This window comes from Botrytis fragariae (genome assembly GCF_013461495.1).
Source record: "Botrytis fragariae strain BVB16 chromosome Unknown tig00000001, whole genome shotgun sequence".
Taxonomy (NCBI): Eukaryota; Fungi; Ascomycota; class Leotiomycetes; order Helotiales; family Sclerotiniaceae; genus Botrytis; species Botrytis fragariae.
Genome location: NW_023500987.1, coordinates 2,526,952 through 2,544,134, shown reverse-complemented (window position 1 = coordinate 2,544,134; position 17,183 = coordinate 2,526,952). Strand labels below are relative to the sequence as shown.

The 17,183-nt window shown below is 42.8% G+C and overlaps 7 protein-coding genes across 7 annotated transcripts; 5 read left to right on the top strand and 2 right to left on the bottom strand.

Annotated features, from left to right (window-relative positions):
• Positions 1-1,459: 1,459 nt before the first annotated feature.
• On the top strand, positions 1,460-2,400 carry Bfra_000779 (putative c2h2 transcription protein; the record flags this gene model as incomplete). The annotated part of the gene is made up of 2 exons (XM_037331223.1): positions 1,460-1,902; positions 1,944-2,400. The coding sequence occupies 2 exons, from the start codon at positions 1,460-1,462 to the stop codon at positions 2,398-2,400; spliced, it is 900 nt and encodes a 299-aa protein (XP_037197556.1).
• Positions 2,401-3,577: 1,177 nt separating this feature from the next.
• Bfra_000778 (uncharacterized protein) lies at positions 3,578-3,733 on the top strand (the record flags this gene model as incomplete). Its single annotated transcript, XM_037331222.1, has 1 exon — positions 3,578-3,733. The coding sequence occupies one exon, from the start codon at positions 3,578-3,580 to the stop codon at positions 3,731-3,733; it is 156 nt and encodes a 51-aa protein (XP_037197555.1).
• Positions 3,734-3,795: 62 nt separating this feature from the next.
• On the top strand, positions 3,796-4,879 carry Bfra_000777 (uncharacterized protein; the record flags this gene model as incomplete). The annotated part of the gene is made up of 3 exons (XM_037331221.1): positions 3,796-3,840; positions 3,893-4,087; positions 4,148-4,879. 3 exons carry the CDS (start codon positions 3,796-3,798, stop codon positions 4,877-4,879), a joined length of 972 nt encoding a protein of 323 aa, XP_037197554.1.
• Positions 4,880-5,805: 926 nt separating this feature from the next.
• On the top strand, positions 5,806-7,353 carry Bfra_000776 (putative folylpolyglutamate synthase protein; the record flags this gene model as incomplete). The annotated part of the gene is made up of 1 exon (XM_037331220.1): positions 5,806-7,353. The coding sequence occupies one exon, from the start codon at positions 5,806-5,808 to the stop codon at positions 7,351-7,353; it is 1,548 nt and encodes a 515-aa protein (XP_037197553.1).
• A 414-nt stretch (positions 7,354-7,767) lies between these two features.
• Bfra_000775ia (putative tetrahydrofolylpolyglutamate synthase protein) lies at positions 7,768-9,422 on the bottom strand (the record flags this gene model as incomplete). Its single annotated transcript, XM_037331219.1, has 6 exons — positions 7,768-8,018; positions 8,067-8,221; positions 8,270-8,511; positions 8,598-9,164; positions 9,214-9,345; positions 9,402-9,422. 6 exons carry the CDS (start codon positions 9,420-9,422, stop codon positions 7,768-7,770), a joined length of 1,368 nt encoding a protein of 455 aa, XP_037197552.1.
• Positions 9,423-10,034: 612 nt separating this feature from the next.
• Bfra_000774 (putative drug resistance protein) lies at positions 10,035-11,883 on the top strand (the record flags this gene model as incomplete). Its single annotated transcript, XM_037331218.1, has 6 exons — positions 10,035-10,256; positions 10,306-10,701; positions 10,755-10,952; positions 10,986-11,194; positions 11,244-11,314; positions 11,369-11,883. The coding sequence occupies 6 exons, from the start codon at positions 10,035-10,037 to the stop codon at positions 11,881-11,883; spliced, it is 1,611 nt and encodes a 536-aa protein (XP_037197551.1).
• Positions 11,884-14,335: 2,452 nt separating this feature from the next.
• Positions 14,336-16,408, bottom strand: Bfra_000773 (uncharacterized protein; the record flags this gene model as incomplete). The annotated part of the gene is made up of 2 exons (XM_037331217.1): positions 14,336-16,142; positions 16,209-16,408. The coding sequence occupies 2 exons, from the start codon at positions 16,406-16,408 to the stop codon at positions 14,336-14,338; spliced, it is 2,007 nt and encodes a 668-aa protein (XP_037197550.1).
• Between the last annotated feature and the right edge of the window lie 775 nt (positions 16,409-17,183).

Here is a 17,183-nt window from a genome sequence, read left to right as displayed (position 1 = left end):
TGTGGAAAGGCATCTTCAGATATGTACCCTAGGTAGTATCAAGATAATATCAATACTTACACAACAATGATTCGGAATAGATGATCATATCTGCTTGGTGGAGCGTTGATGAACATACGGAGTAAAACCTTTCATTGTGGGGGATGTGGCTAGGGAGAATTTTTAGACGTGGCTGTACTTCCTAAGCGACGTTATATGCCACTTTGTTTACTTTGATAACTTTAATAGTGTCCCATAAATGTGATATTGAATGATTATTGGTTCTACCACGCAATACTTAATCAATTGCAGTCAAGAGAAGAGAGAGAATAGAAATAAGAGTCCATTTAATAAAGATGTCAAGGTTCATTTAGACCTGCCCAAAAATTAGTGCTCAGAAAATGTATTTTCTCCATATTAAACACGTGATGTCTGCATGCTGGTTTGCACCCTATCTTCGGTAGATTCAAGGGGACAAGACAGATGTTGAAAATTGTGAATTTATCTGAAGGACCAGGCGGACAATCCAAAAGCAAAAAGAAATTCCGGTACGGGGAATTGAACCCCGGTCTCCCGCGACTTGATTGAAGCTCGAAAGTTTCTAATGAGAGGCGGAAATGCTAGCCACTACACCATGCCGGATAATTGATCTTGTAGTTATAATTTCTAAATTTAATCAAAAGTATATCCCTATCTGTCAAAGAGACAGAAATTTCTGACAAAATCTCGAGCCAATCACCACAAAACAATTGGTTGTGTTTTGTTGTTTAGTAATAGCTCTTAAATTTAGTTTCGTTTCGGTTAGGTGAGTGGGGAGGAGATTCAATTTAGCCGAAATATTACACGTGCTCAGAAACCACATGTGACAATATGATTAATGCCACTACAACGTCACTTCGAATTGAATAGGACCTCAAATGTATTGAAGTGTCTTAAGAGCTTATAAAAGGCACTATCATTCTTATATGGTCTATCGCAGAATTGATGATATTCAGATATTGAAGACCGATTTTAGCTTGTCCTTTCACCGAAAAGGAGGACGACAATGTGTGGGATTACATATCGTTAGCATCAGCATCATCGTTTGAAGAAGGCAGACTCAAAAGACCGAACAAGTGCTCGATCTAAAAGCGAATGCTTCAATCTATGAGTGTCTCATATGAACATCTATACTGTAAAGTCTTTCTTCGAGTTATTAATTGATAGAGTCTCATCTCAATGCCCTGAACTCTCACAGGGGTTCTTGAAAAGGGGCACAACTCTTATCACATCTGAGCAGTCTCTGAGTATATAACACTTCTCTCATTCCCATTTCTATTTACTCCTTTTCTCGCACTTTTCCTTCCAATTTTGACATTATCAATTTACAGCCTTGCATTCTACGCATCTTATTGGTCGCCCTTTTCACACACACTTCAAAGTTGTCAATCGCTTATTGGCCAAATTCTCAAGCCACATCGCCCTCTTCACAATCAAAAATATGCCTTACTATTCTCAACAAGATTCTTTCGCATACGAGATACCTACCCTCGACCAAACATGGCAATTGTTCTCTGGCGAAGAACTCTTCATTGGTGAAATAGAGAGCAACACTATCACAAACCATGTCTTTGATGCAGAACCCATAGCGAACTGGCAGATGCTTGACTCCAATAAAGATCATTCAAGTGGAGAGCTTTCCATTGGAAACGTCGAGTTCCAATTTCATGCAGAGCTTACGGCACATCACTGGCCGGTACCTATGGCCAGCCATTCTATGCAAGCCCCTTCGAATGAAGGATTTCTCAGCGAAACTCCCTCGACTCACCAGCTCTTACAACGCCCTTTTAATACGGAGCGCCCAGTCAATCAAATCATATATCCAGCTCTCAACCAACCTCTGTCCTACCCGTTATGGGAACAGAGAGGGGCAGGAAATGTTGGGTGAGTTTTTTTTTATTTATCCAATGCTGACCCTGGAGTAGTAAACAATCAGCATACAACCTACATACTATCACGGCTCTCCCGGAGGCTGTCTTGGAACCTCTACCCTCGGGTAACACAGATACGACTACCACCCCCACACCACCTCTCATCGCTGCCCCTGTTCATCCACTCACCGGCCGTTATCCCTGCTCCTATCCCACCTGCGCTCAGGACTTCGGGCGCTCATCCGATCGTGTTCGGCATATCTCATCAGTTCATCAACGCGGCCAGACAAATCAAGGAAAGAACCTCTGCCCTATTGTTGGATGTCGCCGCAGCTATGGGAAAGGACTTTGTCGTCCAGACAAAGTCAATGACCATTTGAAAAAGGTTCATGGTCTTGTCAGAGTTACTCCAAATGGCGGTGCCGCTTCTGCTGGCCCTTCTGCACATAGTACCGGTGATGGCTCCAATGTCGCCGGTGGGGCTGCTACTTTGGCCGGAAACGGAAATTAACAAAAAGAGGGCCCACCAAGGAGTGACTTTTGGTTTGACGCAGATATACGCAGTGTTGTTATTTCATGGGTCTCGAGCAGTTGGATAAGATATGGGGGATTTCTTTTCTTGGCGACGCTTTATTTAGATTTACGGCCTCTGGTAACGGTAGATAGCTTCTCATACTAAATACGAATGATTCCGGTACTCTACAATTCTCCACAACACTTTGTTTTCTCAATTCTATCCCTCTGAGATTCTCAATAGTTCATAATGCAGGCCCAAAACGATTCTATTCACTTAACTCTTTGAATATGGCTTTAATTCTTATTTCCCTTCAATATTTAGAGATAATTAAGAAATCCCCGCTGTTCAAGATGTAGATTCTAATCAGAGCATTCAAGCAATTGAGATCTAGTGCGGTCTGGGCTATTGAAACATGGTATTATGCTTGAGATACATCGATAATAGTCCGAAAGATCAGATCCTTTTTGGCTATAGATGGGAATACTCGTCATTTCGGATATCTTTTTGTTGCACCCGTACTAGAATATTTCCGAGTATATATAACAGTAGATACTACACCCCCTTCTTCTTCCTCGAAACGTGACCAGCCAGCAAAATGTAGCAGCTGTTGTACCCCGCTGCATTTAGGGTGGTAACCACGCTGCCGTGTAACAATCCTCCACCAATACGGCGCCGCCATGTTTTACTCTCGCTTTTATTTTGTGGCGATTGCCACATACTTGATGAACTTGTTTCCCTTTTTCTCTTTACCAAAACTAAATAAGTTATTGAAACCCAGCATTTGTACATGATTTCCTTTTACCCCGAAAGATTTCCTGTCAAAGAATACACTATTATTTGCGACTGCCGAGCATAACAAATTGCGAGCACAGGGGTGAGTTGCATAAATCAAACCTGCACCCTTATCTGAAGATTAGAATGTAGCATTTGTTCAAGTCTCCGGCCCCAAACAAATAATGAAACTGGTGTTAATCACTGCGAATTGCTTTGCATTTTGCTTAAGGATATCTCAACAGATCAATCATTTTTTACATACATCCTATCATCGTGACTCTATCACCGCCTGGGTCGAGCTCATACTGCCGAGCGATCCCGGACTTATAAATTCCAAGACATATCGGACACCACTGATTGACAGCAGATGGTCATATAAAATCAATATCTCGAAATGATGGCTTCTGAGTATGCAGGTGCTAGTGAGCGATATAACGGGGAGAATAGCGGACTAACAGACGGTGACAACGATGACGCGATGGCTCGCACAGTCGACAATATTGAAGATGAACTTGGGGATGGGGACGAGGACCCAAATCCTGGGATAAAGTAATGTGGTTTGGGAGGTACGAAAGGAAGGAATATGATGAGCTGCCTACTTCGTACGTAAAATGGATGGTGAACAAGTTTCTGGAGAGCCCAGATGCTGCTTCGCAAAATGTGTGTTTTCACCTTAGAATATATAAATCAAGACTAACGATCAACAATTTAGATCAAGGACTTCAAAGCGTTATACGATCGGAAGCAAGTCTGGAGTGAAGAGAATGCGTCCAAACTCCCGCCCCCCGGCAAGACAATTATGTGGTTCGGCACGCATCAAGGCACTGCTTTTGACAAATTGGAAGATAGATATGTGATGTGGCACATCAACAATTATCACAAAGACGGAGACAGCGCAGACTCAAATGTAAGATAAATCCATCCCATTTGTGAAAACAATAAGATGTCAGCCAACATTGTCAATTAGACCCGAAACTTCAAGGAACTATATGATAAACACAATTCATGGCTCGTTGCAAAAGGGATGCGCACGTGGGAAAGTCCAGGATCAATTCCGATTTGGTTTGGGGAGGACAAGGGTAGAGAGTTTCGAACAATATATAAATCTCAGTCTCAAAAGTGGAGTTGGCTTCTAGAAAATACCCAATGGGCCCCGATACTCAAAGCCATTGCTCGTGAGTTTGATGAATGGTTGCTGAAAAAACCGCTGCGACAACCTTCTTCGCGGAATAGACCAGCGATTGTGAATCCAGTTGGCGAGAGACTAGGGCCAGGTGACGATAGAGTAACTTCCGATGATGAGTCTTATATATCCGATGATGGCTTTGTGGTTCCTGATGAGGATGAGAGCTCTGATGAGGATGAAAGCTCTGATGAGGACGAAACAGGGGAGTTGGAGACTGACGAGGAAGTCGACGAATCAACCACAACTGAAGATTGTGAGGTCGATAAAAGCACATCTCCAAATCTCGATAGCGGCGAAAGCGATACGTTAGAAGAAGTGCTATCAGGAATACCGAGTGCTTCGAGGTCTTCCAAGCGAAAACCGCAAGAAATCTCTGAAGAATTTGCTTCTCTATCCGACAGTGGTGATGAGTCGGAAGCAATCGTCTCTCCCGGTAAACGTAGAATGACACGTAACCTTTCCAGTGCCCAAAAGAAGGCAGATTACATGCCTGAGAGCGATAGCGACGACTAACCAGCTTCACTCTCCGAGACGGACAAAGGCAGCGAATAAAGGTTCTGGAAAATGGCATTTTTCACGGCCGAAACCCCAAGAGACGAACTTTGATCACGAATCGAGAGATGTCATTCACCCATCTTCAAATGCAACAAAAAATCAGAAAGGCGATTCTAGTGTTTCCGATTCAGATGATCCATTGCTGATTGACCAAGAGATAAACTCAATCTTGTGCTCCCAAGCGTAGCAAAACTTCAAACCGAAACAGAGATACAGAGAGCACAGATTCAGAGACTATTCTGCGAGATCAATCAAAGGAAAAGATACAAAGAAGCATGATAAATGAAAAGGGTTGAAGGCATGATTGACAAGCATGTAGAATTCTATCTCATCTTGACTTTAAGAGTTGGGATCAAATAGTAGCAGGCATTTCATTTTCATGTGTGTGATAGCTGCACAGTCAGTGTGAGACATACCACAATAATGTTGAGAGGACGGCGGTTTTTATGTGTAGAAGGAATTTTGGGAATGGACTTGACGGTTAAGCAGTTCGCAATATGATAGACTATGAGCCTCTTCCCTCTTCATGGCAAATAAGTCAAATCCGCTATCATCGTACTCGTACTTAATTTTACTGAAAGGTGTAGCCTACAAAGTCTGAACATACATCATCAATCACCAGAATGTTTCTGCCCAAAGCGGTGAAACACTATAATCCCTATCGATCAAGACGGTGTTCGCGACAATTTGTAGATAATGAACAAACACAATGATCAGTTGACAACATAAAGGAGCGTAATACCATAGTATGGATCGAAATAAATCACCACTCAGATGCTCAAAAAATAATATCGCTCATGTTTCTCCGTGCACTTCGGAATGTAGCAGCTGAACCTTGCCTACGCATTCGCACTCTCCAACTTCACATTCGATTCTCAAGCAGTATGGCTTCCAAAGGTCGTAGCTATCAGGATGCAATCGCACTCCTGGATACCTTACAGTCCAATCGAACGATTGTATCCTCCATATCAAGTACCTCACAAGATATGAACCTGTATGCTATACCAGAAATGCTCGAATGGACACGCAAAGCGGGGTACGAGACTACAGATTTCTCAAGACGTGGACTAAAATGTATACACGTAGCTGGAACAAAGGGGAAGGGGAGTGTGTGCGCTATGGTAGATAATATTCTACAACAGTATCGCAGCGAAGAAAGTGACATTGGAGTCGTGCCAGGGAGTACTGAAAGAAAAGCTTTGGGGAAGATTGGGCTATACACCTCACCACACCTGATGTCAGTACGTGAAAGAATACGAATAGATGGCCTCCCCATATCCGAACCCCTATTTTCGCGGTATTTCTTCGAGCTTTGGGATCGATTCTCTGACGCCGCTTCCACATCTGCTACCCCGCATCCGAATCCTACGTCCCCTGAGACCAAGCCAGGGTATTTTCGATATCTCACAATCATGGCACTACATACATTTATGGAGGAAGGAGTAGAAACCGCCATTATGGAATGCGGTATTGGAGGGGAATATGATAGCACCAATATACTGCCTGCTGAAGCAGTTACTACCACCGCGATCACGAAACTCGGCATCGATCATGTTGGAATGCTGGGAAATACAATTGATAAGATTGCTTGGCACAAAGCTGGCATTATGAAACGAGGTATTCCGTCTTTTACAGTTCCTCAGCTTCAGGAAGCACAATCTGTTCTAGAAAGCCGCGCCAAGGAGAAGGATGTCAAATTGGAGGTTGTAAATCGATGTGCGAGGTTCAATGACGGAACTATTATATTGGGCGCTGAAGGAGAGTTTCAGAAGGACAATGCGAGTCTTGCAATGGCTGTTTCGGCATCACATTTGCGAGATCTATGTATTCAAAACGTGCCTACTCCTTCTGCATTACTATCTCTCCAACAACCGATTCCAGATAAATTTTTAGAGGGTCTGAAGACAATCAAATGGGCCGGTAGATGTGAAGTTGTGGTCACTGGTAAAATCACATGGCTCATCGATGGTGCTCACACAGTCGACAGTATCAAGGAGACTGGCCTTTGGTACGCTTCAAAACTTATCCAAGCTAGCGCGGAGGGAACTCTCCCAGCAAAAACCATGTTGATATTCAATCAACAAGAACGCGATCCAGACCCTCTTATTCGGACATTACTTGCGAGTATTAACATTTATTTCAAAGCGTTCACATTTGCTGCCTTTTGTACCAATACCCCTTTTAAGAGCGAAGCAAGTGAAAAAGAGATCAATGATCTCACCCAACAGAAATTGGCGTCTAAACTATATTCGAGTTTGGATCGTAATCCAATGTGTATGGAATATGCAAGTATTGAAGAAGCTGTAGAGCTTGCGCATAGGGCATCTGAAGACGAAGAAAGATTTTTCGTCCTGGTGACTGGAAGTTTGCATCTCGTTGGTGGTCTTATGAAGGTTCTTGAACAAAAGAGTAAAAAGGAGCGAGATATCTAGAGGCTCTCTCGATGCTGAACAGAATAATACTGGAGTTTGTTTTGATACCCATTTTTGATATAGACAATACAAGAACTGCGCTCACAGTAGGAAATTTATGATTTCAATATGTTTTATATGAAGGGGCATTGTTAGTGTGTTCATCGAAGTATTTGGCTATACTAGATTTGAATGCTAGACGGTAGCCTCACAATGAGAAAGCAAACTATTTGTAGGTAGTTCTATAGACAGTATGCCCTGATAATTAAATCATTTCTAAATTAACATATTGGTTGAACAATATCGTACACATCATACAAATTCGTGAATCACGTTATTCCTTTTCCCTTCCTCCGCATTTCCCTTTTAGATTTTGACGTTGAGGTACAGCCCAGTTCTTCGGTTTAACCATTTCATTTCACCACCTTCAATTCTTTACAGTGCATCCACCGATTCCAAACTTCCCAGCGCTCTACCAACCAGATGCACACTCCCCGTAATTAGAGCTTGAGCATGTACCTCATCCGTAGCCAAACCTCGGACGTATTCAAATGCATCTTCCACGCTTGGAAGAACTTGTACATCGGTTTCGAGGTTAAAATCAAGCGAGCGCCACTTTTCAGCAAAGGCTTTTTGCATCGTGAGTTCGGATATCGATTTAGGGTCGTAGGAAAGGTTAACGAAATCTGATGACGTCAGTAATGTAGTTGAGCATGCTGGTTATAAATAATTACCTTTCTTGGATGCATTTTCTTTTTGAATGGATGTTGTGCAGAATATTACATGGTCGAACTTTACGGATCCTTGAATTGCGCTATGAAGCCCCTCTAGCAATCCAATCGCTTCACGATGACCTTGTTGGTTGAAAATCAGAACTCGTGGGCCGTGCCTAAAGAAGGTCAGTTCCATGAACTCAATACCAAGGGATGAAACTTACTCCTTTGCGACCTCATCACCAAACCATTTTGCTGCGACAATGATACTATCTGCAGTATGTGCGCCATCCAGATACCAGGTGACATTTCCATCAACCTTTGTTTCGCATCTTCCACGCCAAACTACTTGTTCCAAAGCATCTACGAATTCTTGGGGTAGAGAATTCGAGGATGTACTGAATTTGGGGTTCAGTTTGTTTAAAACTGTTTCGGCCAGACAAATGGCAAGACTTGCATTCCCCCTCTGGAAATCTGCAGCCGGTTTTATTTTCACTGTCGTCAGTCTTGAATCTAAATCTACTACTTTGAAAGACTTCACCCCCTTTCCACAGCCCTCTTCTCTACTACTTTCATCGCTTCTGGCTTTTGATTCACTGTAAACGATGGCACCCCTGCTTTCTGAATTCCAGCTTTATGCCATGCAATTTTATCAATCGTGTCTCCCAGCGTAAACACATGATCGATCCCTAGCGATGATATACCCGTCACCGCGGGTCGATCCACAATATTCGTCGAATCATACTCGCCTCCAACCCCAACCTCATAGATTGCAGCATCGACGCCTTCTTGGAGAAAAACGTGATAAGACATCAAATTCAGGTATCTGAAATAGACAGGCTTCTCAAACGGTTCGCTCGGGGATGCCGCAGCTGCTTCCAGACGATCCCATACCTCAAAGAAGTATTTCGCAAACATAGGAGCTGATATGGGTGCTGAATTGATTCGAATTCTTTCCCGGACAGCAATGAGATGAGGTGATGTGAAAAGTCCAACCTTTTGGGGAAGATCATGTGACTTTCTATATCGATTCAATATAGAGTCAACATAGGCACACGTAGATCCTTTTCCTTTGGTACCGGCAACATGGACAATATTCAATCGTTCGAGATCATCTTGCTGGACGTGAGTCAGTGACAGCGAAATAGCAAGGGAGGTTGAAGAATACTGTATATCCAATTCGAGTCAGATGCTGTTTCATTTCCCGATTAGCTCCTTCATCGAGTTTGATCCCAGCTTCCCATCGTTTTTTGAGAACTTCGTATGGTGTTTGAAGTGTATTCAAGGCATTGATAGCATCCTAATTGATAGTGAGAAAAGAAGTCATGTATATAGCAATGTTTTGACAAAACGAACATCATAGGTCCTCTCTCCCATTGTGGCAATAGATTTTCGAGAATCTGAAGCGCATTTATTGAAGCGGAGATTTATAGAAGTGTTTCTTAGGGATCGGAGAGATGATCTAGAGAAAGAAGACCACATCACATGTCATATATAAATCTTTGTTGAGAGCTTGAAGATACAAATTTTGAGAAATGTGCAGCTCTGTTTTGCTTTGTCATCCACCGGTGATCGCTGATATGTTAAAGCAGCGCATAATCTTCAATAATCCCTCCCATTATCCCATCGCCGCTATGGTAGAATTCTTATCTAATCGTCGCATTTCATGACAAACGCATGGCTTTATCGTGAACACCGACCAGAGATGATAGTCTCAGATGAAGAAGAAATGCTAGCATAGTATTTACCACTTCCACTTCCGCTCCCTACTGGTCACAGTGATTTCCACGTTAGGGAACAAGCGCTCTGACAAACCGATCTTTAGGCAATTTTAAGGTTTTGCCATCAATTGATGGGATACGACGCAGAAGTGGGGTGAAAGTAGTGGCCGGGCTGGTGGTGTGCTTGCAAGGGAGATAGGTAGAAGTATTTACAATGTAGCTTATCACCGCCACTTCTCCTCAATATACTACTCATTGTTCATGAGATATGGCGCAAAGTATATCTCAAAGTGATAATACATCACAGATCAATGGCGATGGGCCTCAGAGATTCTCCATTGAGGATGTTGTACTTGAGAAGGGTATGCTGGAGGAGGCGGCAAATGAGCCTGTGGTTGTGAAGGTCGAAACTCGATTTTCGGAAAAGGAAGTGACGATACGACAAGTAGCCCCTATGGTCATCGTCTTAACAGGGGCAACGTTTCTTGTTGTGAGTACCAAATTTATGGATTGTTGAGAGGAAATCTAATGTTTCCCAGACAATCGCTGCTCAGGCTGTCATCATTATTTTACCCGAAATCTCTCGAGATCTTAATATTCCTCAAACTCGGCAACAATGGGTGCTATCTTCTTATGCATTGACTTCTGGCTCGTTCTTACTCCTATGGGGCAAGCTGGGAGATGTGTATGGCAGAAAACTGCTATTTATCCTAGGTGCACTTTTCACGTCTGCAACTTGTATAGCGACGGCCTTTTCGCCCGTTGAGATTTGTTTATATGTGATGCGGGCTTTGCACGGACTCGCATCGGCTATCACTATTCCTACAGCGATTGGCATTATAGGGCATACCATTCCACCTGGTCGAGTGAAAAACTATAGCTTCGCATTTTACTCTGGCGGAGCACCAATGGGTCAAGTTCTTGGCAATCTCATGGTGTGTATTCTCCAATTTTCGAAATCCACTGGCAGATCTAATTCATCATTTAGGGCGGGATCATCTCTCAATGGGCGAGTTGGAAAGTTGTCTTCTTTGTGATAGCTGGTGCTTCACTTACTATTGCTGTAAGTGCGATTTTTGTGGTTCCAAAAGAGCCACCTAAAGGTAATGAAGAAGATACAGCGCGCGCTTCGGGAGTAGATTGGATCGGGGCTTTCCTATTCACTGCTGGTCTACTTTTACTACTCGTAGGCTTATCTCAGGGAGGCTCATCTGGATAGCAGGAAGCTTCAGTCATTGCAATTATAGTCATATCTGGCTGTTTACTAATAGTATTTGTTCTATGGGAACACTATCGGGAAACCAAAACCACAAAGGAACCACTGATGAAAATATCGACGTTTCGTCATAAGCAATTCTCGATTGCTATGATCATCATCACCTTATTCTCGTCCGGCTTTACGAACTTTTGTCTTTACACAACTTACTAGTATGTCCTGAATTCAATTACGCGATTTCAGGGGCTAATTCAGATTCAGCTACCAAGACTTTCACCTTCTTGACCCTTTACAAACTGCACTTCGGTACATCCCACTGGGAGTAGTTGGTAGTAAGTTTTGCATATCTTTCACGAGAAATTGTTCTAACCTTTGATAACTTACAGTTCTTACCACTTTCGGATCCGGATACTTACTCGCTCGAATCAATGGCGATTACATTCTCAGTTTTGGTCTTGGCTCTGCCATGATTGCCAATCTACTATTTGCCGTACCAATACCTCCCAGCACATCATACTTCGCTTTTGGATTACCAGCAATGTCACTTGCAGCATTCGGCGCTGATACAGTCTATCCATGCCTCGGTCTATTTACAACCCAATCGCTTCCTCGAAAGGATCAATCAGTTGCAGGAGCTATGTTTCAGACTATGGCAGCCATTGGGCGATCTATGCCACTACCTATTACATCAGCAATTCAGCAATCTGTACAGTCAAAGGAGTTGAACAAAGGGGCGACCGAGATGCTAGCATTCTTGGCGGGATTGAGGGCTGTGGAATGGTTCTGCGTAGGTTGTATGGCAGCATCGCTGGCTATGACTATAATTGGGCTCAGAAATATTGGGAAGATTGGAATGTTAAAGAAACTAGGGGTTGCTAGGGACGCGAAAGAAGACGTGTAAAATTTGTGCAACTGCGAGCTATAGATCATATCATAGTATATATAGACTGTGATGATAATTAGATATAAATCCAACCATGAGATATGTCAGAGTATCGCTTAATCTCGAAGTCTCCCTACTTGCTACCCACCGACTGGTGTGATTCAACTGTCGGAGGCCTTGAAATATCTAGTCGCAATTCTCATCCTATAGCCAACCTGGAATTTTGAATTAGACAATGGAATATTACTGAAGTTGTAGAATGCTAATTCCAGTACAGTCATGCGCCGGGGTAGGGCTGTATTGCTGTATTCACAAGCGAGGCATTAGTCCTTTAGCTCGAGCGCTAATTTTAGGTCTAATTCTGTACAAGACCGGATTAACTATGGATTGATAGCTGACGTGCTCACAATGTCAAAACTAAATCTAATAATGGGGGGGGGTTTTTTTTCAAGAAAAAAATAAACTATCTTGGCAATAAGCTCTAAATCTCTAAAGATTGAGAGATCTGTTCTGTCGGTTTAGACCATCTAAATGGCTCAGCCGAAGGTACCTAGTACTAGCAGTCGCCAAGAACATTAGTCGTAAAAGCGCTCCGAGAGCCCATATAGTTATACTTATTAGTTTTGTAGTAGTAGTCTATAAACATATCAAAGGTTCAAATATCTAATACAAAGCACTATTTTTATTAGGCTTTGATACAATTAGAAAGCTGAGAGAAAATTTGTCAAGAAACCGTATAATAAAAAGACTAGGCCCAATAAATCTCGCCGCTAGCATCAATATTACGCGCGAGAAACTTCTCGAACTAGACCTCGTCAATCTCCTGTAAAAAATTCTTCACTCGAACTAGACTCCTAAGCCCAGTTGAGATTCTTCATCCAAACTAGACCTCGTAAATGCCTATCGAAATCCTTCACTATATTGAGTTTACATCAGTAAAATTCCACAGAAGTAATAGTTCAATCAATATTGACTACTTAGTCTTGTTAATAGAAATTCTTTGTCTACTTTTCTCTTTATATAGATAAAGTACATCATGTAAAATGAAACCATTGTAAGTTAATAGGTAAACATAATATATAGTTGACAAGCCCTAACCGAAAGTCTTATCTATACTGAAAGTTAATAGCTGCTGTATATAGGTACCTCGTACTAGCATTCGGATAAACTATAGTTGTTTTTCTATCTTGTTGATAAGAGGCTCCTAGACGAGTCCGATTATATAATTGAGGATTTCAATTTCGAAATCCTCTGACTGACTGATTTCGATTATACAACGAGTCAAGTCAACTTTTTGTGGACATTTCAATGAACATAGAGAGTTATAATACTCGATCAACTAAATTGAACCTCTAAAATATATCTAAAAATTATTTTTATTTTTATGTTCTTTGTTGCTACGTTCTTTATTACTTTCGCCATTTCTATACGGCGATTGTACAGGCTTCAGACCACCGTTGTCACCATAAAGACGACAAACAACGGCTTTGTCCGACCCATCCAACTCTCAAAATCTGGGACCTTGTTGGTCTATTTGCGCTTAAATCTTTATCTCCGGCCTAAATTCCGGCCCAAAAGACGACCCAAACTACGACATACAAAAAACCCAATGAGCAACCTTTGTGAACTTTACCACCATTCACAATCCGCCAGAACGCAAAACAGGCATTCATACTGTCATCGGCAATCAAACTTGGAAGTACGGCATAAGAGGTATCGCACAATGCAAAGGGGGCACATAGGGGAGCTATGGAACACACAAGAAAATCATAGAGAGTCTGCGGCGAGCCCACAGAAGATCTGCCAGAGTCTCCGACAATTGCGGACGACATCAGCATGAGATGTCTTTCCACCCACGGCCAATGAGGGCAGAATGAGCTACGAGCAAGATTCTCAAATCGTCCATTGGGAATCCTCAAATGAGGAACTCAACATAGTTTAGGACGTCGACATATCCTAAACCAACCATTGACACCTCCCTCAATAGAGCCAAACATACCTGCGTCCTCCAACTTCGAAGTTGTCTATCCAATCCCACAAAGTCGGCTTTGAGTGAGTGGAAAAGAGACGGAAATGCGGTTTTGATGGCCGTGACGAGGGATGCAGAAGTTGTGACCAGATAAGTATGGTTCTCAGATTCTCAAGTCAAGTAGAGAATCTTCGAATGCGCTCTCAGGGCAGGCTTTCTGATTCTTGTAGCCATGCAAGAGGAGAGAAGTATGGATCGATAATGTGGGTTTGTGGGTTTGATGGAGATTTCATTCAGATTTCAGTCGTCGTCAAAAAGCTAGACGGAGTACTAGGTACAGTGATATAGTCTTTTATTGGGCGTATCACCCTCTTTAGCTATCATATTCGTATCAAAGAAAACTGTATTAATTAGAAATTCAAGAACTTGTTATAATCAGCTTTGCATGTGTCGAAACGAATTATATCATTAGGATCGACTTTTTTATTGCGAAGTGGATTCCTAGAACTTTCTTCGTGTTGGTTGCATAGAAATGGCAGTTAAAATGCCATCGAAATGGTGGGAAGCCTGCCAAGGACTTTTACATGGCTCTTCACATGTTCGAATCCTACCCTGGGAATACCAAATGTTGGCATAACCTTTAGGACTAGAGACACTCTCGAGATAGCCAGGCCTGTCGTCTGTCTTGGCAGGCTGTCTCGCCTCAACACTTATTCTATGACCTGTGCCTTGGCTTAGCGCGACAGTTTTGGCTTCTTCGCAATCTTCTGTGACGGCGATTGCATTTTCGGGCTTATTGCCAGACCGGCGACCCAAATGACCTCTTTCTTTACTGTCTCTACTGAGGACGTGTTCAGCCCGAAGCCCGCCGTCGGGATGCGCGATGATGCTCCAGAGGCCATCCTCTCTTCCTTGATCTACAACTCCATACATTCGAGTTCTTATAGCAGATGCAGCGATTACGCTCAAATCACGTTCTTGCAATTTCTTAGTCTTTTCAACGATCATGCTGTCGGCGATCCTATTGAAGTCGATTCCAAAGTCCAAATTTGGCTCAAGTATTTCCTCGACATCACTCTCTTCGACTTCGAGTCCATTGTACCGATTCTCGAGTGGGAAATGCTTCTCAGGCTCGAGTTGTCTTTCTGACTCGAACAATTCTCCAGATTGGCACTGTCTCTTAGACGGTCTGACGTCAAGTACTTCCTCGTCAACCAGAGGTTCCTTCCTCTTCTTTGGCAGGGAAGTAGGCAACATTTGTGGCACATCCGGATATCTGGATGGATTTCTATGGGCCTGATAGCCTACATGGCTAGCTCTCATTTCTAGTTTCTCACGAGTGCCAACATGATATCTCTCATGCTGTCTTTGTCTCACAGATTCGCTAATATATCTGCTCGATTGAACCTGAGGACTGGGTTGAAAGCCCGTGTGCATGTGTTTCGAAGGGGTGTTATCCCTGTATGGTTGCATGGATGCCAGCATAGGACCTTTGTCTTGCATCATCGCGCGGATGTCGGAAGCCTCATACTCGAAAAGGTTTGTTCTCAGATTAGGTACGCCGATTTCTGCATTATCGAATACTGAGCGTCTATTCGTATTGCAGTAATTTTGTTCGAAACCCATCTGCGACCCATACTTCTCAGCATTGCCATCAGCCAAGTTCGATTTCTCATTATTGACACCATTTTCGACCTGCATCTGGGATTGAGGGAGATTCTTGATATGGTCAGGATAGTCGGATGAATCGTCCACTGAGTCGTATCCAGTCTGAGATTCACACTCGGTTTCGATGTTATTGCCCATTGGATAGTCGTCGTCTACACCAGCATCGTCGTCATCGTCACCGTCACTCGCGCTTTTTTTGTATCCATTAGCCGGATTTAAAGAGGATCCTGGGTGGTTAATCGAGTTTTCTTTGATGGCTTCGCCTGTCTCGAGACTGATCAGGCCATTTGCTAGCTTTTGCAAATATTCGCCCTTCTTTCCAGGTTTGTTATACTCTGCCCACATCTTGTTAGCATATTTGTTCGAGGCTACCCTCGAGCGTTTTCGCGCCTCCCAATCTTGGAGTACTTGTCCACCAGCTTCTTTCGCCCTCTTGCCTTCTTGTCTGGCATTTTCTTCAACATAATTCTTGATGTTTTCCGGAATTGTTTCGTTTAACATCGCCAGAAGCATCCTATCGCCTGTCCATAGACGTCCGTCTCTCTTCACCAGGACCCTATTGATCATATCTATCGCGCTTTGAGTGCGACGTGTGGCTCGCGGCTTTCCAGCTGCCTTCTTCTTGAGCTCCTGCATATGTCTGCATTTATAAATTAGCTACCACCATCGATTTCTGGAACATAGTAAAAAGCAGGTCAAGTCTTACCGTCCTACAATCTGCGCGTCAACGCCATTGGTCATTATTCGCCGATTTTTTGGCGATGGTCCCTTTGTCCAACCCTCAGTGTCAAGTTCGTTATTGCATAATTCTGCAATCTCTCCGCTTGTCAAATTCAGATCTCCATTGACATTGTTATTATTGAAATAATTGTCAAGCCACGCCACGTGTCTCTCGGTTTTAGGCATCTTGACTATAAATTGAGCACTTGATAGCTATTTAGGATCTTGATGTGGTCGAGAGGTATTCTGAAAATTGATCTAGATAATCGACAGGGATGCAGTTGGTTGTTATTGATAAAACCTAGTCCTTCGTCCAAAGTCAGATCTGATGACTCCCTCATTAATTTTTTGAAGGACGAAAAGTTACTCGCCTTCTACTGTTCTTGTGGGGTGATTTACTTGAAATTCTGCGCAACTGATAATTTGTGAAAGGTTGTCATGTGTGCGTAAACAAATCTCCTGGTCGCGATAGAATTTCTTAAACGCAATTGAATCAAGTTATCCTGGTTGAATCAAGTTGACCTGGTGACTTTATTCGTCTAATCCCGATGCCGACTTTCTTCTACCTCGAATTTGTTCAAAAAGGTTTCTTGTAAGGTTGTGATTATAGTTAATCAAGATATAGAAATCAAATGATTGAAGTTGTGTGCATTTTTATTTAGAAGTGGGTGGTAAAATAGATGTTCGTATTGAGACGCGATAAACCTTTGATATGATGAAATCGTTAATCTCCATATCGCTTATTTTTTTGGGTCTAATGCCTCGTTCTTATCAGAATTGGTTGCCAAGGCATCTCTGCCCGTAACGGGGTGCGATCTCGAAAATCCGATCACTCAAAAAACAGGCACAAAGCCGCGGACCACAACTATCGCAGAAATCCCAAGTTTGGGAGTCTAAGTTGGAGGATTAAGATGGAGATTCAAAGGTTTGCAAATCTGGTCAATACGATAGAATGAGTTCC